Consider the following 26,812-nt stretch of genomic DNA (forward strand, 5'->3'; position numbering starts at 1 on the left):
CTTTTTCCATTTGTTTTCTTAGACCGGTGCCAGGTCCCTTCCCACTGCTGTTGCACCTTCCTAATGGACAAACCATGCCTGTCGCTATTCCTGCCGCGATCACAAATTCTAACGTGCATGTCCCAACGGCAGTTCCAGTAAGTGTGTGTATATGTGTGTGTATATACAGCATAAACGCGTTCTCCCAGACTTTTGAAAAGGCTCAGTCCTCAAATCCTAATTCTTGGAAACAGCTATGTCTCTAGCACCACTTGATCCAGAAGAGAACGAGTGGTAGAAGCCAGTTAGGAGGATAGCAGGTGGTCAGAGGTCCACACGCTGACCATTGGGGGGTTGAACCCCATCCCAGGCACGTTCCCAGGAGAAGAAACAGTTGAGAGCATAGGAAACTGAACTTCACTGTTCCTGGGACTGCATGTCAAAGTGGGTGTGGTTAAAGTATAAAAGTGGATGCGGTGAGAACTGTGGTTCCCATGGCTGCCTTCCAAAAAATCTTTCCCCTCAGCTATTTTCAGTTGTTTTTAATAATTAATTATGCATTATTAAATTCAGGGGGGAAATAATATTGGGTGTCACAAAAATTGTCATTGCAGGAAAAAAGAGAAATAGGGGCGACCCAAAAATGTGGTATTACAGTGGGGAACCCGTGGGAGCATATACAGTAATACCTCGGGTTACGAACACGATCCATTCCGGGTCGCAGTTCGTAACCCGAAAAGTTCGTAACCCGAACGTGACCCGAACCGCCATTTTGCGCATGCGCAAAGCGCGAGCGCCGCTTCTGCGCATGCGCGGGACGTGCGTGCGGTAAAAAATACTTCCGGGTTTACGGAGTTCATAACCCGAATTGTTCGCAACCCGAGGTGGTCGTAACCCGAGGTACGACTGTAGTTAAAACTAACGTGTGTGTGTGTGTAGCAGGGCCTTGGGTGACCACAGCAGAGGACTCGCAATGATAGTCAACATTTTTATATAATTTTTTTTTTAAATGATATTTGATGGGGTCTTAGACGGCTATAAAAAAAATTTTCAGGGTCAGGTATGGCTATGAGCCACCCCTGCTTTAGGTGACTGAGAGGGAAGAAAGACAGGGTGAAGCACTACACAACAGCTATTAATAAACTCTTATATCCACAACCCAGACTTGTGAGAAGAATGGGGTAGGTGAAAGTTGGTTTTCCCCAACTGAACACATCATGCTACCCACTTTTAAATAGACTTGTTGGAATGGAGGTTCTGCTAGTAAAATTACACCAATGTCCAAATCTAAAGCCATAACAGTAAACAAACTATTAAAAAGGCACAGAACCAAATAAAAAGTAGGTATAATTAATGAAGGAATAGTCAATAAAAATAGTAAAAAAAACAGAACTACCGGTATAAAACAGAGCTCAAATTCAACCATTAAAGAACCTAGATGAATAAGAGTCTTCTTAATTTGGCACCTGGATGGTAGTAGTGTTGGCTCCTGACAAATATTCACAGGGTATCCACAGTTAGGGGGCCACCACTGAGAAGACCCTCCTTGTGAACTACACACAATCTCAGACAATGGCCTCAAAAAGCTGGCACTAAAACTGCTCAATGAGCAATCTTTTACTGGAAAGAACAGGCACCCTAGCTGTTATAAAGTAGAATATGCTTTTAATTGTGTATTAATTCTTGATTATATTGAACAGCTTGTTAGACCTGTCACCATGGTGCCTAGTATCCCAGGAATTCCAGGACCTTCATCTCCTCAACCTGTGCAGTCAGAGGCAAAATTGGTAAGTTCTTCAATAAGATGAATTTAGGCATAATATAGAAAGTGAGCCAGAAAATCCAATACAGTAGTACCTCTACTTATGAATTTAATGCGTTCCAAATGCACATTTGTAAGTAGAAAAAAATTGTAAGTTGAATCCCATAGGAATGCATTGGGAGAAAAAAATCGTAAGTAGAAAAAATCCTATCTAAAAATTCGTAAGTAGAAAAAATCCTATCTAAACCGCATCCAAGATGGCGGACGGAGCTCCATTCGTAAGTAGAGTTATTTGTAAGTAGAGGTACCACTGTAATACATTTGGTTTTTATTTATTTTGTTTTATATACAACCTAATTTTGTTTTACATACATATAAGTGAACTGTACTTTCAGTCCCAAAGATATTAGCTATGTGACTATTTGTGTGTTGTGCAGTACTATTGCATTTTGGAAAGCAGGACATTGAGAAAAGACTACTTAATAACAACCACAGCAAGAGTAAATAATACCTAACACTTATACAGCATTTTGTAACTTTCAAAGTATTTATCATTTGCTATCGCATAGTGCCATCACAAATTGTACATTAGTGGATCTTTCTGTAGAGTGGGCCAATGTACAATTTACAAGTTATAGTTCTGTTCCGCATTAATGCACTGAATGCACCATACAAGTGACTGAAAATTCCCTTTCTTGGCTTAGATACTGTTCAGCAGTTTGAATTTCCACCCATTGTAAAGAATCAGTGAAAAGACCCCTATGGCCAGAAAGCAATGGCTGAGTTCAGACGTCATACTAACGTTACTAAACAATGGCAAGACATTAATGGATCTTGCCTCGTCCTGAGCTCATACCTCCCTCCCCCAATCTTCCCACACATTAGAAGGAGGAGCTTGGAAGCTTTCACGTTTTGGTTTTGCTTAACCAGGGCTTCTTACATTGTCCAGACTGATTTGAAACTAAACCTGGTACATGGTAACTTCAAAACATGATTTCTGAAGTTATAGTTGCAGGACACAGCATGCTCAGTTAATCCAAACAAGAAATGAAAGCTCCCAAATGTCTCCTCCCAGCTGTGTGCAAGTAGTAAGTGAGCCTGGAGCACTAGATTCACTCATGTCTTGTTGAACCAGGGATGGGCACCCTTTGACCTAATTTAGTGCAATTTTTTGCCTAATTTCATGGGGGGAGGAACAGGTGGAATAATGGAAGAGTGGGGGAGAGACCATGCAAGCAGTCAGCTCTGTGGCAAGAGCAATCCGTCTCTCCTTTGGCAGCCTGCTGAAAAGGGGCAGCAGAAAAAGGAGGAAAGAGAAAAGGGTTGCCCACAATTGGCCCTGCCCACTGTCCACATATAGGCTGTAAGAAATGACCCTCAGTGGAATGTGGCCTTTAATAGAAACAGTTTGCCCACTCCACACTAAACCATATTTTAGTGTGACACCCAAGTACAGCCATTGTTAGTGAATAGAAGAACGGTTGGGAAAATTCTGAAGACATTTGATGGTAATCACAAATTTTTGGATTGCCTGGAATTCTGCTACATTCTGATCTCCCTACTCTGCTTATCAAGTGAAAAGGAACCACGGGAAGTGGCAATTAAAATTACCTAATTTGTGGTATCAAACAGGGTGTTAAAAGATACCTCTGTAAATTATACAATTACAGAATCATATTTTTATTGCTTAAATCAATCATTGGCTTCCTTATGGTGCATAAATTAGTGCTTCCAATGAAATCTTTATTTAATTGCCTTTGTTTAGCACAGGCATCCCCAAACTGCGGCCCTCCAGCTGTTTTGGCCTACAACTCCCATGATCCCTAGCTAACAGGACCAGTGGTTGGGGAAGATGGGAATTGTAGTCCAAAACATCAGGAGGGCCGAAGTTTGGGGATGCCTGGTTTAGCATCTATACTAATAGCAAATTCATTCTCTCAAGTGCCTATCCTTATGTATCCAAAACAGCACCACCTACAAGCAAGAAGGGGGTATTGGCATGTGCAGGGAAACCCTGAGGTTTTCAAAAGACCAAAAGATCTTTGGCAGGAGGCAAAATCTTAGAGAACCAAACAAAAACAAAACAAAAAACCAGGACTGAGTATGCTCAGCGAATGCAAAATGCTGTTTGGCTGGGAAGGAGGGGGCTGGCATTGGGATAGAAAATCAAAGACAGAGAGGAAAGAGAGAGACTACTTGTTCCATTTATTGTAGAAATGCAGTAGCAGACAAATGTGTGCATTAACAGAGATTACTAAATCTACCTGGTAGCTAGAGAGAGGGTACCTCATTTTAAATTGGTTAATTCCCAACATGAAGCATTTTAGGTGACTGGTGATGTCATGATTATGTTGGAAAGGGACCTTGCATACCTGCTTTGTGTTCAACATTGCAGGGGTAACATGCACATGTTGTGGCCAGCTGGAACATAGGAAACTGCCTTATATTGAATCCATCTAGTTCACTATTATCTTCACTGACCGGCAGTGACTCTCTAGGGTTTCAGATGGGGGACACTCCCAGTGCTACCTGGAATTTCTGGGAATTAAAGCTGGAACATTATGATTACACAGCAGATGCTCTACCACTGAGCTACGTTCCTTCTGCAATGAAATTAGAATGAAACTATCACTGTAGGTGTTTAAGATGATCGCTGCTGGTGTGTAGCAGATGAAATTCAGTGGTGACCTTTCACAAAGTCAAGGATACACAGTAATAAAGAATGTCATGGATTATTTTATTTTATTTTTGAAATCTGCTCCGGCATGGGCTGCTAATTTTATACGTACTGCATAGAAATGAAAGTTTTGATAAGTACAATGTTGCACCGGTGGGCATGGCAGGACTTCATTTCCTCCTTCCTACAACCCTCAGATGGCCTCCAAAGCACATCTGGGTAACTGCAGGGGCTGTGGCAGGGAGGGAGGGAGGATGAGTAAATCTCTTTTGTGCTAGTGAAAATTGGTTGTGTAAGTGGGATGCTGCATCTGGCTATCATGCTTAGATTCTCACTGTTGCAGACCTAAAATGAAATAAGCTCTGCCCATGAATATGTATAGAAGTATTACATTATTGTTAAGCCAGTGTGTTATTGAAAGGATGATATATAAAAACCCTTTGTTAAGAAAAGAAAAAAATACAAGAGCAACTACAGAATTATCAGGAAAATGCCTTTTATGAGAAATAGCCAAGAAATTGACAGAGTTTGTATGTAATAATACACTGTTGTTTGGTGTTGTGAATAAGGCTCCCTCACATCTTTGCCCTCAAGAGCAGCAGGTTGAAAGTGTTCACTTTCACTTTAGGGAAACTGTCAATTCCTGTTACGTTCAATCTTGGGAGGGCCTGCCTTATTTTAACTGTGACTAATTAAAACAATAAGGGACGCAGGTGGCGCTGTGGGTTAAACCACAGAGCCTAGGGCTTGCTGATCAGAAGGTCGGCGGTTCGAATCCCTGTGACGGGGTGAGCTCCCATTGCTCGGTCCCAGCTCCTGCCAACCTAGCAGTTCGAAAGCACGTCAAAGTGCAAGTAGATAAATAGGTACCGCTACAGCGGGAAGGTAAACGGTGTTTCCGTGCTGCTCTGGTTCGCCAGAAGCAGCTTTGTCATGCTGGCCACATGCTGTACGCCAGCTCCCTTGGCCAATAAAACGAGATGAGCGTGCAACCCCAGAGTCGGTCACGACTGGACCCAATGGTCAGGGGCCCCTTTACCTTTACCTAATTAAAACAAACCAGGATAGCAAACATCATTTGATCCTGATTTATTAACAAGTCATAGTTAGAATAAGCTAGTTTCTTGAGTTCAGACAAAACAAGAAATTCATTTACTCAAAATATAAGTTTTCCAACTCTGCAAAGTATAACCTTTCAACTTCCACATGTGAAAAGGGAGAAGTGGAAGAAATCATCTATATTGTAGCAAACTTTGCTGGGCTCGATTCTGCTAACCGGGCTGCTCCCCCCCCCCCCACACTGCCTCTTCCCCCCACAATTGGCTGAAGGGGGATTGAGAGGACCCCCCCCCCCAAAAATAAAACACAGCAGAGATTGTTCAATCAGGCAAGCAGAAATGTTTGCACCGACAGAGTGGTCTCCTTAAGGCTATGTTCCTCCTGGTCTGAACCAGAAATTTAACTCTTAAAAGATGTGTGAGAAGGAATAGCAGTCATATTATAACTTTGTTAACTCAGGACTGGTGTTGGTAGTTCAGCGTTATCTGACATGGAATTGCTCAGAATACTTTGTAGAATTTATGTGTCAGAAAAGAAAAACAATGTAGCAGCATGTTGTGAACCTTTATATGCGCAATATGGCAAACGTTTTTTGTTATACAAATATAAAAGAAGCACATATTGCGAAAGCACAGGAGAAATAGCTGTGTTTAAATTTTAGCAGTCTCCTTAGTTGATAAAATTTGGTGAATATTTGCATTTCAACTGTTTCTTTCAGTGAGGTGATGGATATTTTTTTTAAAAAGTAGCCATCAAAACCTTGTTTCTTGGATGCAGAGAGAGCTGCAGGGCCTGGACACAATCTGAGGAACTGTATCTGACTGGATTTATCCTGGAGAAGAAGACAAAGGAGCATGAGTACTGTTCTGATTTTTGTATAGGTTCAGTAAAAATGTAGGGCTGTCACCCTTTGAGTTTCAAATGCAGGTATATTAATCGTTCCTTATATATATATAGCAGAGCTATGAACCTAGGATTGCCATATGTCTGGATTTTCCTAGACCTGCCCAGGAATCGAGATCTGAAAATGGCATTTGGGTGGATTCTTGCTGAATCAGCAAAATGTCAGTGAAAACCCGGACGTATGGCAAGCACAGCAATTTTAAAAAAACAAGCTTTAAAAAGCCTTTAAAGAGCCTAAAAAATTAATGGGGAGTGGGGGGGGGAGAGATGTTCCCAAGAATGTCCGGATTTTCACTTTAGGGAATATGGCAACCCTTAATGAACCAGTTAGAATTTATTACCTCTTCAGCAATGTTAATAATTGCTTCAGTTCAGATGACACAATTAGAAAATGCTTCTGTTGATTAATGCATGGTTTGGGAATGTGTCAAAGTTTTAGAGGATCACTTGGGGGGGGGGGGTTATCTCAAGTTTTAAAACCCACCCACATTTTAAAATCTCCCGTTTTTATTCCACTAGTACTAATTTACTGATTATTGGATCCTTTTACTTCTAACATTACATATGACAGTACAAATATTTTTATTGCTTATTTCAGTATATTTTATACGTTAAATCCTAGTCAGTGTCTGCATACATCATGACTGAAAATTCCTTTTTCTTTTTTCTCATCCTGAGAAATGAGAAATTTAGAAACGAAAGCAGTAATTAATTTGTCTGATATGTTTATCCTGCATTCATCTAACATAATACCCTTCTGCCCATTATATACCTTATACTGTAATTACATGTCCCGCCTAGAGTGTTTGTCTTGCATTTAAATCTGCTTTGTGCTCTCTAGTGGCATTTTGTAGTGTTGCCAGCTTAGAATTACACAACTTACATGGCAGATCATGCTGAAAAGTAGGTTCCTCTATATTCCTAAGTTGTGAATGCACACACACACACACACACAGAGAGAGAGAGAGAGAGAGAGAGAGACTTCTGTGTCTTACTTTCCATACTTCTTAATGTTTACATAATTACCACTGTCTTAGATTTAATCCAAATGACTTTATATATATATATATATAAAAAGAATGAAACAAAAAATTAAAAAAATTCCTTCCGGTAGCACCTTAGAGACCAACTAAGTTTGTCATAGGTATGAGCTTTCGTGTGCATGCACACTTCTTCAGATACTTCTTCAGATGCATGCACACAAAAGCTCATACGTATGACAAACTTAGTTGGTCTCTAAGGTGCTACTGGAAGGAATTTTTTTATTTTTTGTTTTGACTACGTCAGACCAACACGGCTACCTACCTGTTAAAAGAATGAGTGACAGTGCTGCCAGTTGTAAATAGGAAAGGCCCTGGATGCTGAAATAGGTGAATCTAGGGAGGAAATCTGATTCCATTTAGTTAGGCTTTGGTTGACCAACTTTCAACAAAGGTTGAAATTGCAAATTATGATTGTGTAACATAGGTTTTACCCCATTTTTCAATTAAAAAAATGCACAGGGTGTCATACAGTATAGCACAGTGTTTCTCAAACTTGGGTCTCCAGCTGTTTTTTTTGGACTGCAACTCCCACCATACCTGACCACTAATCCTGCTGCCTAGGGGTGATGGGAGTTGTAGTCCAACCGTAGCTGGAGATCCAAGTTTGAGAAACAGAGGTATAAAATAACAAGAAAATACAGAAAAATAATTTGTAAAACAGTTTCTACTGAAACATATCAGGGAGATTAACAGATGACTGCAAACATGCATGCACTGGCAAACAAGTTCAGTTGAAGCTGTAGGGGATTGAATTGCAATTTTAGTCGGTACATACTAAGCACTTAGGGACCCAGGTGGCGCTGTGGTTAAACCACTGAGCCTAGGGCTTGCTGATCAGAAGGTCAGCGGTTCGAATCCCTGTGGCGGGGTGAGCTCCTGTTGCTCGGTCCCAGCTCCTGCCAACCTAGCAGTTCGAAAGCACGTCAAAATGCAAGTAGATAAATAGGAACTGCTACAGCAGGAAGGTAAACGGCGTTTCCATGTGCTGCTCTGGTTTGCCAGAAGCGGCTTTGTCATGCGGCCACATGACCTGGAAGCTATACGCCGGCTCCCTCGGCCAATAATGCGAGATGAGCACACAACCCCAGAGTCGGTCACGACTGGACCTAATGGTCAGGGGTCTCTTTACCTTTTACTAAGCACTTATGGGAAAAATAATAGTATTTCAGTACCTACATACAACATATCAATGTTTAGAGCTCTGGTGATGCTTGACTTATATTTGAGGGTAGGGTGCCCTTAACCAGCATATATAGTCTTTGAACATAATATTATTAGAATTATAAAACTTGAAGCACAAATTCATTAGATGATGATACAGAGCTTCATCATTACCTCTAAAATGTCTGTGTTACGCTCCTTCCTGTGCATATCTTGAGAGACTGAGGGGGAAGATTGTCAAAAATCATCCATGAGCCGAGCTGCTGCTCACAGAAGGTGCCTAGCCTCATTTTGAGTGATCAGTCCCTGTTAACCCTCGCACTCTAGCCCACCCCATTTAGCAGGTTCCCCTAACCCTAAGGAGAGATGTTTCAGACAGCTTGTGAAGCTGTAGGTGGGAGAAGGGGGCAAGAAAGTCACCTTCCACCAACTCCCTTCAGTCACAGTTACTCTGGATCCAGCTTCCTTTGTTGAATTTTCTATTGCAGCCTCCCTGGGACAAGTACCTGTTCCTTTGTACTCTGTAGATTGGAATGCATGCTAATGGCAGTACATAGATAATAGATACAAGTGTCTTCAAATCTCTCGATTGGGGGTGAATTCATTTAATGATCATCTTTTATTTTGTTTCTGAAAGCATCTGAAATGTTATATTTGTAGCGAGTGCAGAGTTAACAAATCATTTCTATATAAAAACAAATAAGACCCTCTGAATTAGGATTGCCTTGCCTCTTTAAAAAAAATTGTAAGTGATGCTCTCTGTGGTTTTCTGCATACATTTTTTTTTTAACAAACTGAGAAATACCTGAAGCATAGTGGGTAGCCAGTAGGTTTTCTGCAGGGGTTACTACTGAGAGTTGACAGAGGGCAGCCTGGCAAATGTTCAGAAACTCACATTAACTTTGTTGAGCTCGGCATGGGACCTTGTGTTCGGCAGAATTCTCCTGACCTGCCTCTCTGCATGCCGAGCTAATCAGCAAACACCTAATGAGCCTGCTCTAAAGAAACAGACCCTCTCCCAACCTACTTCATTTTCATAGATTCTCTGGGGGGAGGGGAGAGACAAGACTTCATAAGGACTGATGATGCTGCAAAGACCACAATAATGATAATTAACTTGCTGAATTTAGAAGATTATGCTGTTAATTAGTTGCAAAATAAAGATAAGTAATAGAGCAGCAGATGGTAAGATAACACCCAGGAGAAGGAGGGTTATTATTCTGATGAGGTTTTGTGGCAGATATGAAATATGGATCTGACTTTTTCATAAATTGTTTCTACAATATATCCTCTTGTTTCTGTGAACTCGTGATGGAGTGATCTATTCCTACCAATTCTGACAGATGTGATAGGGATTTATTTTGAAGGGTATACATATTTTTTATACTAAAAAGATGCCTTTGCTGTTCAGGATTAGAATGTAGTCAGTGTTTGAGCAATGTTGCAAATACAAATTGAATGACTATCAATGTACTTCATCATTTCTAATTATACTTTAAATATGTATTTTATTATATCACTAGAGAGAACATTAACAATCACTATCAACAGTATGGTGCAGTGAATAAAGAGCTCAGTTCTACAGCTTAGTGGGTAGCCTTGAGCAAATTCTCTCTCAACCTTACCTACTTCATTGGGTGGTTGGGGGTACGTGTAAATTGCCCCAAGCTCCTTGGAGGAAGAGCAGACTTCCAAATGGTAGCAGTGAATCTACTTAACAGGTTGAAATTATTGGGTTGATTATTGGAACATTTTGGTAAACTATGAAGGCTTTAAAATATTTGAGACTATTTAGGAACAACTATTCAAACTTGTTACACAGGGCTGTCCCGGAAAGAATGGCATCGTTTGGCACTCTTCCTATAGGTGTTGTGATTTCCCTTGTCCCGTGGCTCAGTTCTCCAACTTCATCACTCCTTTCTTCAGTGACTTGGTCCATTTTTTGTCCATTAATGCTATGGTGGGGGCAGGGGGTGGATGGCCTAAATTCTTAAATTCCTTGGGGACTAGAGGCATCCCTTCTCAGAAGCGGTTGTTGCCCTGCATCAGCAATTTGACTGGAGGGAATACAGTCCTGAAGGCTGAGGACCTGGTGCTGGCTGAGCCAAAATACTTCTGTGGCTTGTGAATGCTTCTGTGAATATACAGTGATATATTTCCCAGTTGAGGGGGGCGGGGAGGTTGCTGGCTGAGTGAAGCAGCAAGTTCCGAGCCAGTTTAGCTTTGCTCCTTAAGCAAAATAGCTTGGGGAGGGGGACACCTGTGGCTGGATATTCTTTCTATAACCATATATACTATGTAGTTAGAAACACAATGTAATATTTTAGGGGGTTTTAAATAGTTTTTTTTGCATTTATTAATTTTTATTGTAAAAAAATCCAATATAAAGCAGTAAAGTGATACACAAGAAAAGGAAAAAGAACAAAACACAGAACTGTGTAAAGGTGGAAAACATTATATGAATATATACAAAAAATACCCTAACCCATACATTCTTTTATAAATTTGATATTATTATCCTAATACGAATAGAAATATTAACAGTCTACTACATTTTGTATAAATTCCTTCCAAATATTATCATGTTTATCCAAGCAAAGTCTACGTCTGCTGTAAGCAGTCCATTCATAGGTTGCAAGTGTTACCATATTATCAACCCACTGATTAAAGAACGTAATATTTTTAGTGATCATCTTTAGCTATTGGAACTATGGAACAGATACCTATTGTTATCCTTTGGTCCCTTTGATGTTTTTGGTACTTGTATTTGGCCAAAAGCACTGGATCACTTTGGGGGGGGGGTGTATAACCCACATCACAACCTGAAGTACCCCTTCTTACTAGCTCAGAAATATACTGATACCTTAACCATATAATAGTATTTTTGCTAACCATTTTAACTCTGTGTTTCATACCCATCATCTTGTTAACATTGTGGATCTATAATTTTCTGGAACTAGAACAAGTGGTATTAGTCAGTTCTTTTTAAAAGGAAAAAGACATGGGAGGCAAAATGAAGTAAGGGCAACTCTTGTTTTAGGCGCGACTGATGTGTGTGCAGTTGCGCACATGTGCACAGCATTGAACCTGGAAGTGACCTGGAAATGTCATAAAAGACTTCGCTGAAAGGGTGGGGCGGAGGCAGAATGGGGTGTTTTAGTTGAACACAATTTCACACAGGCGTGCAGTGACATTGAATGCAAATCCTGCACAAATCGGGAGTTGCCTGTACAGTAGTACCTCTGTTTAATAACAGCCCTGTTTACAAACTATTCGGTATAAGAACTCCGCAAGACTGGAAGTTAGTGAACTTTACCTCGGTCTACGAACGAAAGCTGAATGGTGGAAGGACACCGGCGGCGGGAGGCCTCATTAGGGAAAGTGCGCCTCGGTTTAAAACTGTTTCGGTTTAAGAACGGACTTCTGGAATGGATTAAGTTTGTAAACTGAGGTACCACTGCATATGCTTAGAATGAAAGTAGTGGGTTGTTTCCAGTGCTGTGCGAGTGGATGTGCACTCGCACAAGGGAAGTTTCCTCCCTTCTCATGGCAGCACCCTGCACCCTCCAAAAAGCCTCTCCTGGAATTTTGGGGGTCTTCATGAGAGGTTATGGAATAGAGCTGCAGCAGGAGGAGAATCTCCAAAAATTGGGCATGAGCAGCTTTCACAGGCAACTCTTAAGCTAGTGAACAACAGAGTAAGTTGACTATTGCAGCCTGCAATTGTTCATCGTGGAAAAATTCATTTTTGTCTTTCAGAGATTAAAAGCTGCCTTAACCCAGCAGCACTCTCAAGTCACAAATGGAGATACTGCAAAGGGACAAACAAGTGGGTTGGTTAGAACTCAGTCAGAGGAAGCACGGCCACAGTCGCTGCAGCAGCCTGCTACATCTACTACTGAAACACCGGTAAGATGCTGTTTGCTACCATATAAACATCCTGTGTTGCTTCCTGACAGACTCTTAGCTTAGTGTTATGTGCAAACCAGCAATCTTGGCTTACAACAAACCAGGTTGCTAAACAAGGTAACTTCATAACCCATGGTTTGTAGTTGACTTGTTTAGCGTCTACAGTCACACCTCAGGATATGTCTGCTTCATGTTGCGTCTTTTCAGGTTATGGACGCGCCAAACCCGGAAGTCCCAGAACAGGTTACTTCCAGGTTCGGCGTGTCCGTGACCTGCGCGCATGTGCAGAAGTGCCACGTGCGCAGATGTGGCACTTCATGTTGTGGCCTTTTCATGTTGCAAACGGGCCGCTGGAACAGATCCCATTCGCAACATGAGGTACCACTGTATTCTTTCTTCAGGCTCACTGAGGCTCATTGACTAAACATTGGCTTAGCATTGCATATGAACCAGCCCTGTGTTGCAAGTGCTTGAACTCTTACACCAAAGATTTTTTTAATCCTAGAATTTCCTCTTTTTCAATACAAAAAGAGAGAGAAACCCCACCCTAAAGTGAGGGTGGAAAAGCCATTTAATTCAGCTCCACTCTGCCTCTATAATAGTATCTTCTGTGATGTATCCAGTGGTTGTGCAAGTATTAGATAGTTCACACAACCAATCTATCATTTCTCTTCCCCTCTGCATCCCTGAAAAGCTTCTCCAAAGGGGGAGTCTAGTGAATATGGTGGGTTTATTTATTTTTTTACAGGGTTGCAGTGGGGTTGGGAGAATGCCCCAAATTTGGGTAAGGTTTCATGAGTTTGAATCCTGACAAGCAGAAGTACTGTTTGTGGGGGACAGGAGGCGGGCAGGTAGGTGTGGAGGACTCCCTGGTCCTGAATGGGGTAACTGTGCTCCTGAAGGACCAGGTGTGCAGCCTGGGAGTCATTTTGGACTCACAGCTGTCCATGGAGGCGGGCAGGTTAATTCTGTATCCAGGGCAGCTGTTTATCAGCTCCATCTGGTATGCAGGCTGAGACCCTACCTGCCCGCGGACTGTCTCGCCAGAGTGCATGCTCTAGTTATCTCTTGCTTGGACTACTGCAATGCACTCTATGTAGGGCTACCTTTGAAGGTGACCTGGAAACTACAATCCAGAATGCGGCAGCTAGACTGGTGACTGGGAGCAGCCGCCGAGACCACATAACACTGGTCTTGAAAGACCTGCATTGGCTCCCAGTACGTTTCTGAGCACAAGTCAAAGTGTTGCTGCTGAGTTTTAAAGCCCTAAACGGCCTCGGTCCAGTATACCTGAAGGAGCGTCTCCACCTCCATCGCTCTGCCCGGACACTGAGGTCCAGTGCCGAGGGCCTTCTGGTGGTTCCCTCGCTGCAAGAAGCCAAGTTACAGGGAACCAGACAGAGGGCCTTCTCAGTAGTGGCACCCGCCCTGTGGAACGCCCTCCTACCAGATGTCAAAGAGAAAAACAACTACCAGACTTTTAGAGGACATCTGAAGGCAGCCCTGCTTAGGGAAGCTTTTAATCTTTAAGAAATTAGTGTATTCTAATATTTCTGTTGGAAGCCACCCAGAGTGGCTGGGGAAACCCAGCCAGATGGGCGGGGTATAAATAAATTATTATTATTATTATTATTATTATTATTATTATTATTATTATTATATTATTATTAGTTGGAACTTTAGTACTGTGGCATCACATTGCCAACCTGTGTTTGGTTAATGTCTGCTATAGCCAACATGTCAACAGTGCATTTTGTTTTTACTGTGAAACTCTTTAAAACGAAAGTTCAAGATTGTATGTGTTTAATTTATATTCTGCTCTAAATGAGATCATTGTAGTCAATGCTGTGTGGTATATTAGAGGAATGTGAATTTCTGTCCAAAGTTTAAGCTCGAACTAAAAGTTTTGTGGCAATGGTCTCTGGCATTCCTTGCTTCTTGCAGGCTTCTCCAGCACAGCTTGCACCGCAAACGCCAAATACAGGGGGTCGACGACGAAGGGCAGCAAATGAAGATCCTGATGAGAAAAGGCGGAAATTCCTAGAGCGGAATAGGGCGGCAGCATCAAGGTGTAGACAAAAAAGAAAAGTTTGGGTGCAGTCTTTGGAGAAGAAAGCTGAAGACTTGAGCTCATTAAATGGTCAATTACAGGTACTTCCTTCTGCTTGTTTGCAATTTTAAAACAATAATCTGATAATAATGTAATACAATAATTAAAGGCAATAGGTGGAATTCAACGCTATGCCAATATGATTGTTCTACTTGCCAGAAAGGATGATCTCCTTTTGATTTTTGGGTGGGGGAGGAAAGGAATCCTTGTGTTGGCTTCCGCTATGAAAGTTGAGTAAAGGTAAAGGGACCCCTGACCATTAGCTCCAGTCGCGAATGACTCTGAGGTTGCAGTGCTCATCTCACTTTACAGGCTTCTGCAGACAGTTTTTCCGGATCATGTGGTCAGCATGACTAAGCCACTTCTGGCGAAACCAGAGCAGCACACAAACTGCTAGGTTGGCAGGAGCTGGGACCGAGCAATGGGAGCTCACCCCGTCGCGGGGATTCGAACCGCCGACCTTCCGATCGGCAAGCCCAAGCAGTTGAATCCATTTTACAGGTCCAGAGCAAACAGTGTAATTTTCGGCTCGTCCAAATGATGTGTGATTGCCGGCACACGGCAGGGTATGACACCCTATGTCCCATCATATGGTGGAGTGCTGGGAACTGAACCCCGTCGCCCCATAATATTTCATCTTTCCCTCCCCATAAGTGTCTCAGGAGCTCCATTTCTTTTGCCTTCTCCCCAAAAAAGAGATGGGGAAAGGGTGCAAGCTCTGAATATCTGGAACGTACCCCAGTGGGGTGCACATAGGGTGAGGTGAGGTTACAAGTGGCCATCGGGCATTGCATATAATGCAAGCCTGCTTTAAGAGGCGTGGTGGGCGTGAGCTGCTTGTACCCATTTCACAGTGTAGATGTGCTCCAGCAAAGTTCCAGAGCCAGTCAGGTGTATCTACCCATGCATTATTAAAAAAAAAAACTGAAGACAACTGTAAGATTGAAGTAAAATAAAATCCTTCAGTAGCACCTTAAAGACCAACTAAGGTCAAAGATTTTTGCCTTCTTGGCTAATCCTTCACTTTCAAGGTATAATGGAATATGTAGAAACAAATCAGAGAACAGTGTAATGTAAGTGCAGGAGGCCTGTGTATATGATTGGCAAGGCTGACGGTAGCTAAATAAGAATATACACAAAAACATTTGGAGGGCACCAGGTTGGGGGAGGCTGGCCCATAGATGTCACTCATCTATGTTTTTATTTGCATTAAAAGACAATGGACATTTCTGTATGGATTTTTCCTACTTAAACATATTTTTATGAGCATAGAATGGAACACACACACACACACGGCAGAGTCTCAAGGGTTAATCTCTTTCATGTAAAGCAGAGATTTTTTTTATAGTCTGCCAGCAACAAAACTGGCAAAGGTGAAGAACAGAATGACTTGTAAAGAAAACTGAATGGCAGATAAATTATTTAAACTATTCGTTATCTGAAAATATTAATCCTGTATTCCAAAATGATTTATCATTTGATAAAGCTGGCACAGCCAGGTAGTAATAACCCATGATGACTTAAGTTGAATATGTGTTTTGATACGTTTGGCTTCCACAGCATGTTAGCTGTGAAATAGTGCTGGTTTTGTCAATCATTCTAGTTTTGTCAATTTTACAGAATAAATGAGCTGGGAAATACTGTTTGAAACATATGAATATGAAATATAAAAATATTACTGTATGGTGAGGCTCACTTTTAGAGTTTAGAAGTGGGCTCAACCTTTGGCTTTTCTTGCTGGACTTGTAGGAAGTTGTTTTAGCTACAGCAGAAAAATCCCCAGCTTCTGCCTCAGCAGAATGAGGTCAGACGAATATTGATACTTACATCTTTTTGTATAGCGACAATTAAAAATATTGGGAGATCAATGGAACTATATCCAGTATATGTTAAATTCCCCACTTCCTTAATGTACTGTATTCATCTTAAAAATGTCACATTAGAATTCTCCATTCAATTATCTGTAATGGCAAAAGAATTAGTCAATGCCACAAACTTCCCTTAAAATGTGATGCACAACGTTTTGATATCTATATCAGACTGCATATAGAAGCAAGGAATCACAAGGAGTTGAATGTAATAGACCATACGTCGGCAACCTCCGGCCCATGGAGACCTTTTATCTGGCCCACAAGCAGCCTGGTCACCGAGCCGCCCGCTCGGCAAGTCCCCCACGCGCTGCGCTAAACCGGCGCAGCGCGGGGAATCGCCGAGTGGTGCCGAAAATCGCTTCTGCGCATGCCCAGATGCGATTTTCTGCTTCTGGACATGCGCAGAAGCGATTTCCATCGCCGCGCTGCCCATCTCCGGGGCTCCGGAAATCGCTTCTGCACATGTCCGGAAGCAGAAAATCATGTCTGGGCATGCGCAGAAGCGATTTCCGTTTCCGCGCTGCTCATCTCTGGGGCTCTGGAAATCGCTTCTGCGCATGTCCAGAAGCAGAAAATCGCATCTGGGCATGCGCAGAAGCGATTTCCGGAGCCCCAGAGATGGGCAGCACGGCGACGGAAATCGCTTCGGCGCATGTCCCAGGCATGTCCAGCCCACGGACGATGGTCCGTGGATATGATCTGGTCCACGGCCAGAAAATGTTGCCGACGCCTGTAATAGACCAAATGTAAAGCAACTCCCAATATTTTCTTTGAATCTACAAAACAAACAAGCTGCTTAGCCAAAACTGCTGCAGTTCATAGATAAACTGTTGTGTTAATGTGCCTAGAAAGTGTGTGCTGTGTCTTGCATTTGTCTTTATGAAAGCTTGTAAATCTCAGTTTGAAATGTATGTAACTTGATCCTGGTAAAGTGTATAACTTTTTTCTTCTTCTTTAGAGTGAAGTCACCCTGCTGAGAAATGAAGTGGCGCAGCTGAAACAGCTTCTTCTAGCTCATAAAGATTGCCCTGTAACAGCCATGCAGAAGAAGTCTGGCTATCATAGTGAGTAATGTTCCATTACCTATATAGGCTTAGGCTGTACCAGTGAAATACTGCCAAAGCAAACAGAGATAACATTACAACTGAGAAGTGATGTTCAAATACTTCACTTTAAATATAACAATTCCTACAAGGCTGTTGCAAGATAAATGCAATGACATATTGAATCTTCTTCTGGATTCTTACAATTTTTAAAAAAGTATTGAGTTACAGCATGGTATGTATTAATATTTAGAGATTGTATGCAGTTTAATAGTATCCAATTACTTTTTTTTAATAAAAAATAAAAATAGTTATTTCACAGGTCATAGCTGTGAGATAGAATCTCTTTATGTTGTTTACCAATTTTTCCACCAGAAATAAAATGAAATAAATGTTTACCATAATTTTATTTGGTGAAGGAAGAATGAGCTTTAATGCTTATGGTAAAAGTAAAATTGGTAAAATGCTGGGGAAATGTTCTTAATGCTTTTACTTTTTCAGCATTTCAAAGGTTAATTGTGTGTTTCTTTCTTTTCTTTTTGGATATAATACTCAGCGCTAGAACCAGCTGCTGCTGTAGAATAAATGGCCAATTTTGTCCATTGTACACAAATTTGTAACAAATAACTGAGCTGGGAATGCATTAGGCAACATTCATAATATATAACCCACAGCTTTCATTTTTATGATTTAGTGATATTTCAGTATATTTGTAAATGTGAAGATTGTTTCTGCCATATGTAGCCACTTCGTTTTAATTTGCCAGTGTCAGTAATTTAGGAGAATAAAAGAACATTTTGTATTGCATGCGAACAGTTCCTCAGGTGCTTGCGATAAAACTTAATGGCCACCATCTTTACTTGTAGTCATTGTAAGCAGTTTCATCAGAATGGGCAATATTTTTTAATTTAAGAGATTCCGGAGATTTACAACACTCTGTGGCTGTATATATTTAGAACTCCGATTTTGTCAGTTTTGAGCTTATAAATCTCGGTCCTTTTGATCTCCAGTCATTTTGACAGGATGGAAAGTGGCATATTGGAGCAAATTGAAACCGTGCAGAAATATGTTTTGAATTTATATTAACAATGATTGTTGCAGGGATGAGGCCATTATGGTTCCCATCTGACAAAACAACATTATTCCATATAGAAGCAGCTATAGGATTACATTATGCATGCATAGTTTGCTGAATGTGCTTAGGTGTCTTGAATGCTGATATTATGAAAGAGAACTATCTGGTTGTACATTTAGCTTGCAAGTTTAAAGTACTAACACACACAGAGAAAAAGTGCATACTCCAAAATTTGCACTATTGTTGCAAACTCATTTGCAGTGTGTGTTGTCACTATTGGCAGATATTGGATTATGGTCTGCAGGAATAACTATACATAATAGCTCATTGTAAATATGCAATAAGATGGATTGGGCAGAATCAGATTTATAGGGCAAGGTTCACCTAAAGAGCCCTGTCGCTGGAAGAAGCCCTGTGCAAGGGCTTCCGCTAGCTCAGTGGACCTTTCCCTCAAAATTGTCTTGGGGGGGGGAGGCAGGATTGTTCCCTCTGGCAAGCTGATATGGTTGCACAGATGGAACATTTGCTTGACCTTGAATTACAGCCTGTAGTCTGTATAGCCTAGTATATTCTTAATAAACAAAAGCTTCTTCCTTGCATTGTGCAGCTAGGCAATGTTCGCATCTTCCTCAGGCTCCATCTTAGATGTTTAGAATAAGCTAAGCATAAACCCTATAATAATTGCTACAGCATTTCTGACCTTGTGCAGGTCCCTTAACTGGCAAGTTCATGCACATTAAAGGTTAAAGTGCAATACCAAATAGCTTCACTTGAAAAAGGCTACATCCAAAACGGACACGTTGTAATCCTTAACTGTGATGACATTTCAGGAGATTCCCTCAGAGAAGATCCTGGTGTACTGGAAGCATTTGTTAGACAAGTCTGAATTAGCGCAACTCTTCAGTGCAAAGGCCAGCTATTTGGGAAAGGACTTGTAGTAACTAATTGCTTTGGATCTCAAGACCCTGTGAGCAGAACTCTGCTTACGAGATGCTCCCATTATGGGAAGTGGGATGCAGAATTGAGAATCCCCCCTGCAATTCTTGTTGCCCCCCCCCACAAAAAGGAGTAGTTTTAGAGAATTGGGAGAGGTAGTGCTTGGGGCTGCAAATTGCCTCCACCCACCCACTGTCTTGTCAGTGTCATCCTTCAGTGGAAGCAAATCAGAAACCCTTTCTCTGTCAAGTCTTCATTTGCTTTTGTTCAGTAGTCTTGACAACATAGGTGCCTGCAGATACAAAAAAACAGCTGTGTCAGAATGTAGAATTTACCTATACAATGAAATTATGTACAACATTATTTTCTCCATCATGCCCACTTTATAGGGTTGATGAAAATTAAAATCCTCTTAATGTGTCCATCTGTGATGTAGAAAGGTTTCCATTTTTTTTACAACAATGTTGCACTTTGTTTCATAAAATTAATTAATAATGTAATGAATGATTACAATACATGTTACATTTGGTAAACTAGAATGGTTGCAGTGCTGGTTCAATCAACAGTCAAGAATTATATTTAACTTTTTTCTGTTAAGTTTTCCAGGAAACACACATTTATGCACACAGCTCTTCAAGTATGCTAGAATTATTATGTTAAGTTGTCAGTACCTTCCTTTTTTTCTTACAATCTAAATAACAGAAGGGAACTGCATGCTATTGAGCTGTCACATCTTAAAATATTTAGGTATTCCAGTAAAAATTCCCAAAGTTTTTGAATTTGTTAGAACATAACCTTAAAATAAGTGTACTTTTTCCTAATCCAATATTTCAGTCCCTCTGCTTTGGCTATCATCAAAATCCTTCAGGAATTTATACAGCATATGGAACTAGCATTTCATATTCTAATTGCACATTTCATTGACGAGGACATGGAAATGTTTTTGTTCTCTTTTTCAGCTACAGATAAAGATGATAGTTCTGAAGACATTTCCGTGCCAAGTAGTCCTCACACAGAAGCTATTCAGCATAGTTCGGTCAGCACTTCCAATGGTGTAAGCTCAACCTCCAAGGCAGAAGCAGTGGCTACATCGGTTCTCACCCAGATGGCAGACCAGAGTACAGAGCCAGTGCTTTCGCAGATTGTAATGGCTCCTCCATCTCAGTCGCAGCCTTCAGGAAGTTGATTAAAAACTTGCATTGTTTTTAGATACTCCTTAGCAACTTCAAAGGGAAACCAAGGAAAGCAGCCTTCATTTAGGAGAAATCTGTAGCTTAAAAATGATTCATCTGTAAAATTCAAACTTGAATTTGGCTTTGAAAGTTGGCGAACAGGAATGGCACAGCGGGTTGTAGTCTCTTAATAGACACCAAGTTCATTTTCCTTTCCTAATTAGGATTGCTAGTTATTTTCAGTGCTCGTCATGTAAAGTGTTGGTACAGTTTAAATGTACTTACTACTTTAATTTGGTGGTATTCCAAGCAGTCACGTAAAATGCTCACCCAAAAAACTGTGATAGTAATCTTGTAATATTTTATACCAAAGTTCTGCATAGAATCCTATTGACTTCGTAAACTCTACAAGATCATTAAAGCACTAGGCAAGAGAAAAAGACAGGAACAGGAAATTTGCTTTTAGTCTTTTTTGCCTTTATATTGTTTTGCACATTATGAGAGGGGGGGGGAACTTTGGGAGAATATGTTTGATTATATTGTGTAGCATTTTCTTTGGCTTTTTAACTGTTTGGGTATTTTTAAAGAATTTTGTTTAACAGGGCCAGTACAGTATATGGAATACAGTACTTTTTATGCACATATGTAATCTTGATCAGGGTCATAACTAGCTAGATTTTCTTTTTAAAAATAGATGTCAGCTTAGCTAGCACTTCCATTTTATAAAATCAGGAGCTTTGCTTCTGCTGCAAAAACAAAAACCTGCAGCTATACCCTAAACAACTAAGAACAAAAGAAAGATTCTGAACAGGGTTGTGAAAGATGGAATACTTTTTCAAAGCTCACTTGATATTTTGTGGTTTCTTGAGTCTTAAAGAGGAGCTTATTCATACTGCAAGATAGTATGGGTGCCAGGAAAGCTTGAAATTCCCTCATCAAACTACTCAAGACTTTTTTTTTGTTATTGTATTGTATTTGCAAGGTAACTTGTACTTTATTCTTGTGTAAGCACTGTCATCTTTTAGTAGCAAAATTTTGATACTTTTCTTGTGGGGAGAAAAAAAATCAATATTTACCGTACCGTGGAAACAATGTAATTATAGTGTGACGTGTGTATGTGTGTATGAATGAGAGAGCGAGAGAATGGTTCAGTAGTTATGCCGGCAATCTGTGCTTGAATGTTTAAAGATGCCTTCAGTGTGATGCTGGCTTGGTAGGTGATTGCAGTTTTTGAAATGTTATTTACCGTGTGAATTTGGATAACTAACATTCCATGATGTAGTTTGTTTCTGATAAGATGATTGTAGGTACACTTTTTCTCATTATCCAATCATCTGCAGGATATTGAGTTTTTTTAATGTGCCATTATCTATTTTAATTCTGTACTCATGTTAAAAATATATAATATTTTACGATTAAGTTGTAAAAGTGCAAAAAGGAAAAAAATAGGTATGTGCTTTCATACCCGAAAATCTTTGCATAACAGCAGAGAAAAACTACACATTAGCAGCATCTGGCAGTAAAAAAAGAATTCCATTATGTATATAACAAACATTTAATGCATTTATTGTGGGTTTGTGTAACTCATATGTTCTATGCTCTGTTTTAACCTAGGGTGCCATCAAACTATGAAATACTCAGTTTTAAATCATTGGATTTTAATTGGTGGTAATGGCAGAGAGCAACTCTTAATTTGTATGATTTGCAACCAAACTATAATGGAAGATGAACGAAGTCCTAAAATTATGTATATATCATTTCAGTGCTTTAAGTCTGAAAATAAGAATTTAAATATTTTGTGTATTAAAAATGTAAGGAAACAAGTTTGTTTTTTTTTACAAAAAGTGCTCCAGACACCTTCATTTTATCAGTTTTAAAGGGTTAATTTCAGAAACAAGCTTTAATTTTATTTTATTTTTAACCCACAAGTATAGTGACGAAGTCTCCAGCACAAACTGTGAATTCTATAAGAAAATCCTCTCTGGAGGATTCAACTCTAGTCACACTGGGATGGAGATGTGAATACAGTTGAAAGCAATGCAGTGCAGGTATATGACGTCTACATTTGTATGTGTGCCTGATGCATACTCATGGTTTGCAATTCCACAAGTTCATATACACGTAGAAGCCGGCTTCCACACATACTCCTCCTCCTATGGATCGGGGTGGAGTGTGTGTGGATTGGAAGAACAAAGTGGTTATGTTTCCTCCACTAAATCTAGGAATAATCTGCCAGGCACTGCTCTTGCTACCCACCTTCCTTTCTGCTCCTAAGCAGCCCACTGAAATGAATGGTGTTCATGCATTAGCAGTGCCTGACGTTGTATAATACAGTCCTATTTTTAAACCTTATTTAATAAAAAGTTTTTTGTTCGTTTGTTTTTTTAGTAATAAAGCTGTTGCTGTTGTAAAGTAAATCTAAATATGTGCAAGGAGAGATGTAAATGATTTTAATGAAGGGATTAGTTAAAATCCTATGTTCAGCAAACAAGAGAACAGTTGTATAATCACAGATTCCGTTTTAAAATGTATGTCACACTACTTCTGTACTTCGCATTCGAGATCCTTGCATTTGACATGTTTCACAAACTGTACTGTTTTTCTTCAATGTGCAGTTTGCATGAGTAAGTCATCAGAGAATAAAATCTATCTTTAAATTGTATCTATTGCATTGCAATTCTAATTTCTGAAAGGCCAAGATGGCATCAGATTTCTTTTCTGCTGCAATGGTTCCTGCCATTTCTATAGAACTGAAATGCTTGCCCTAAATGTCTTAGCATAACATTGAAATCTTCCCTCAATATTTTTTTTAATGTTTAAGCTGTTTTGAGCAACTCCTTGGTGGGAAAAGTTGGGACTGAAGAGAGCCTGGACAGCCTTGGCATCTTTCTATTTACAGTTTTACTTTCTCTGGCAATGGAAAAATAGGTTTGTCATTTGAGCTCCTTTTAGAATGCTTGTTCTTAAATGGGATGCAATACCAAAGAGCAACAACATGGTGTGTGTCTATAGACCCAGGGCCATTGCATGGCTTACAAGGGGGTCTACTTGTGAGAAACTAGTCAATCTGTGAAACTAGTATTAGCAGCTGGGGTTGGGGTACACTCTCGGAGGCCAGAGTTTATACGGTTGTCTTTTTGAGCCTTCTGGTTGCTGGAAACAACTCGGGTCTCTTGTTCCTTGATCTTTAGATCCTTGTTTCTGATTCTAGATCCCCTTGCCTTGCTGTGTTATATGTTTTCTGAACTCCCTGTGAGATTGACCTTCAACTGTTGCTGGTTCTTGTTTCCGGATCATGTTTGGACCAAGACTGATTCTCCATGCTTGAACTTGCCTTTCTGCAACTGCACTGCACCTTCAACCCATGTTGGCAAGTCCTTGGATGAAAGGCTTATACTTCCTAGGACTGAGACCCTAACCCTGAGGGCATGTGCACCCAATTCCCCAAAGATCAGACTTTTTGCTATAAGGAAAAAGACAGGAAAACACATTAGAAAGGGTGAGACAACACTTGTTTGACACAATGTTGTCTAGCTCACCAAATCAGAATGATTGCTCATTAGCAGGTCTTCTGTGAGCAATCCTAGTCTAGCTATTGGGGTTGTGTGTTCTAGAGGTAGAAAGTTTTTTGTAGGTGAATTGAGTTCTACAGTTGCATAAAGCTGTTCTTGCCACTCCCGGGTCATCGAGCATCAAAGTGATCAATGTGTGCGTCCTCTGTGATTTATAACAAAGAGGAGGATGTTTTGATTTCTTTGCCATAGCTTTTATTGTCCCATTCAATTAGCAAAGTGAGCAACCATGCTGAAGGGCTGATTATTTTTGTGGAAAAAGTAGATAATGTGGCTAAATGAAGAACAGATGCTGTGTATTTGTCATTGAATGATAGAAACATTTGTTAGCTGCACTCATTGGCTCTATGAATTAAAAAAAAGTTGGCAAGCTATGTACTACTTACCCATGTGTTGAAAATCAAGCACAAAAATTTATCGGGCAGGCTCAGGAGGACATTCTGAATTATTGGGAATGTTGTCAGGGGACAACAAACTAGCAACAAGCAGTGACTTTCTCCTTGCCTGCCTTTGTGGAGATGGGAGATCTCAGCTTGAGCCACTACATTACATTAATGGCAAGAGAGAACCCAATAGCAAGAATTGACCATTAGGCAAAAGGGTTCTTCCTCTCCCATCCCTACTCCAAAAAAGACAAGCAGGGAGCCAGAGATTAGCTTGCCTAAACACTCAACTTCTGCTAGTAGCTACTGGCTTGGAGACATGCTCCAGCATGTGCCAGAGACACTGAACTGGTATGATACCCACTATGATCACGTGTACCAGTCTGGTATATATTCTATTTCCCTACTGACATGATGGCCCCTCAAAACCCTGTATGCAGGACTTCCTTTTTTCTGATTTGAAACCTCTTTGGATGAGCTTTCCTGTAACACAGTCTTCTCCAATCTAGTGTCTTCCAGATGTTCTGGACTACTATCATTCCCAGCCCATAAGGTCAATGATCAGGTATGCTGGGAGTTGTACAAAACATCTGTCCCAAGGGGGAGTGCTTGGATGCATCTGGAATTTTCCTTGAAATTTAGACTAGAAAAGCCTAGGAAGAGTGAAAGCAGTGTGATGCCACATTGTGATGGTGGCTTTTGAACAATCTCCAGCCAATGCAAGAGTAATAGGTGGACATCCTGTTATATTAAAATCTTACCCCCAAGTTAAAAAAACTTAATTTGCAAGTTACCAGCTTGGGAAGTTGCTGGGCAGTTCCAAAAACAGATGTCTGGGTTGCATCTCTCCCCTTATATGACTATTCAGTTGAGTATGTTTATCACAGCAACCATCTGAATTGACAACCAGCTGGAAGTAAGGGCTCCAATGGCCGTAATTGTGTCCAAGTATCCAATAATAACCTGGCTGCATTCCCCTTCTCAGAATCCAAACTGTTTCTGATAGGTCCTGGATCCCTTCTGCATTACACCCAATGAAAAGAAGGTCTTGTGTCTTCTTAAAAAAGATAATGAAACAGCTAAGTGGAGCCATTTTTCCAGACTCAAGGACTCCAGTCTAACCATTCTAGTGGAGATTGTCAGGCTTTTAGAAAACAAAAGTACTGTAATCCCCTCCATTAAATCACAGAGCAGTGGCAGGAAAAGCTTTATTAACAATTTTATGTCAGGGAAGCTCCCTTCAACATACTTGGGAAGGAGCACTTTCTAGCATTCAATGTCTATGTTGAAGAGAGTAACATCAGATCATTAGATTCTACAGAATGCAAGAAATGGTTATTGTTACCTTAGTTTTGTTTGCTTCCAGATCTATTCTCACAAGCCTCAGGCTCCTTCAGGGCACCACCTTCAGATCTGGGCTACAGAAACAGCTCTATTCTTAGAGCAGTGATGGCCAAATTTGGCCCTCCAGCTGTTTTGGGACTACAACTCCCACCATCCCTAGCTAACAGGACCAGTGGTCAGGGTTGATGAGAATTGCAGTCCCAAAAGAGCTAGAGGGCCAAGTTTGGCCATCTCTGACTTAGAGGATTGTATTCAGCTAAATTCTGCTCCGCATCAACCTGTTGAAATCAAGGTACTTCAGTTAATCATGCCCATTGGTTTCACCAGGTCTACTCTTTAATTCAAGGGACGTGGGTAGCACTGTGGTCTAAACCAGCGTTTCTCAACCACTGTTCCGCGGCACACTACTGTGCCGCAAGACGGTGGCTGGTGTGCCGCGACGTGAGGCAACGAGAAGGACAATTTGCGGCCGCCAATAGGCAGCGCTGACCCGCCGGAAAGGAAGCCGGCCAGGTCAGTCTGGAGGGCGCGAGGGCGCGAAGGGTGTTTCTCCGTCATTTCCTCGCGCTCGCTCCCTGAGCAAGTCAGCGCTTCATGGCCGAGGCTGCCTCCTCGCGCTCTCCCCGCGCGCTCCATGGAGAAGGCAGCGGCGCAGGGCGGCGGGGACTCCGGAGCAGCAGCCGCCCCACCTCGGCGGGCTCCTCGCCGTCCTCCGCCAGCCGGGGAGGGCTCTCGGGCCGCCAAGGAGCAGCGGCGGCTACACCAGCGGGGAGGCCGGAGGGAGGCGGCGGTGACGGCAGCAGCAGCAGTCCC

At 41.1% G+C, this 26,812-nt stretch overlaps 1 protein-coding gene across 5 annotated transcripts in view; it reads left to right on the plus strand.

The window, feature by feature from the left end:
* Positions 1-26,567, plus strand: part of ATF2 (activating transcription factor 2) — a 44,230-nt gene extending 17,663 nt beyond the window's left edge. For 3 of the 5 annotated variants that reach the window (XM_035134905.2, XM_035134935.2, XM_035134914.2), the window contains 6 exons: positions 23-137; positions 1,680-1,766; positions 12,344-12,493; positions 14,438-14,644; positions 17,433-17,538; positions 20,488-26,565. In XM_035134905.2, the coding sequence (XP_034990796.2) occupies positions 23-137; positions 1,680-1,766; positions 12,344-12,493; positions 14,438-14,644; positions 17,433-17,538; positions 20,488-20,714 (892 nt within the window). In that variant the 3' untranslated portion in view covers positions 20,715-26,565. Of the gene's footprint in view, positions 1-22; positions 138-1,679; positions 1,767-12,343; positions 12,494-14,437; positions 14,645-17,432; positions 17,539-20,487 lie in introns of all 5 variants that reach the window. The other 2 variants (XM_035134945.2, XM_060280980.1) reach the window with 1 other exon arrangement.
* The last annotated feature ends 245 nt before the right edge of the window (positions 26,568-26,812 follow it).

Source organism: Zootoca vivipara, chromosome 1 (assembly GCF_963506605.1).
Source record: "Zootoca vivipara chromosome 1, rZooViv1.1, whole genome shotgun sequence".
Taxonomy (NCBI): domain Eukaryota; kingdom Metazoa; phylum Chordata; class Lepidosauria; order Squamata; family Lacertidae; genus Zootoca; species Zootoca vivipara.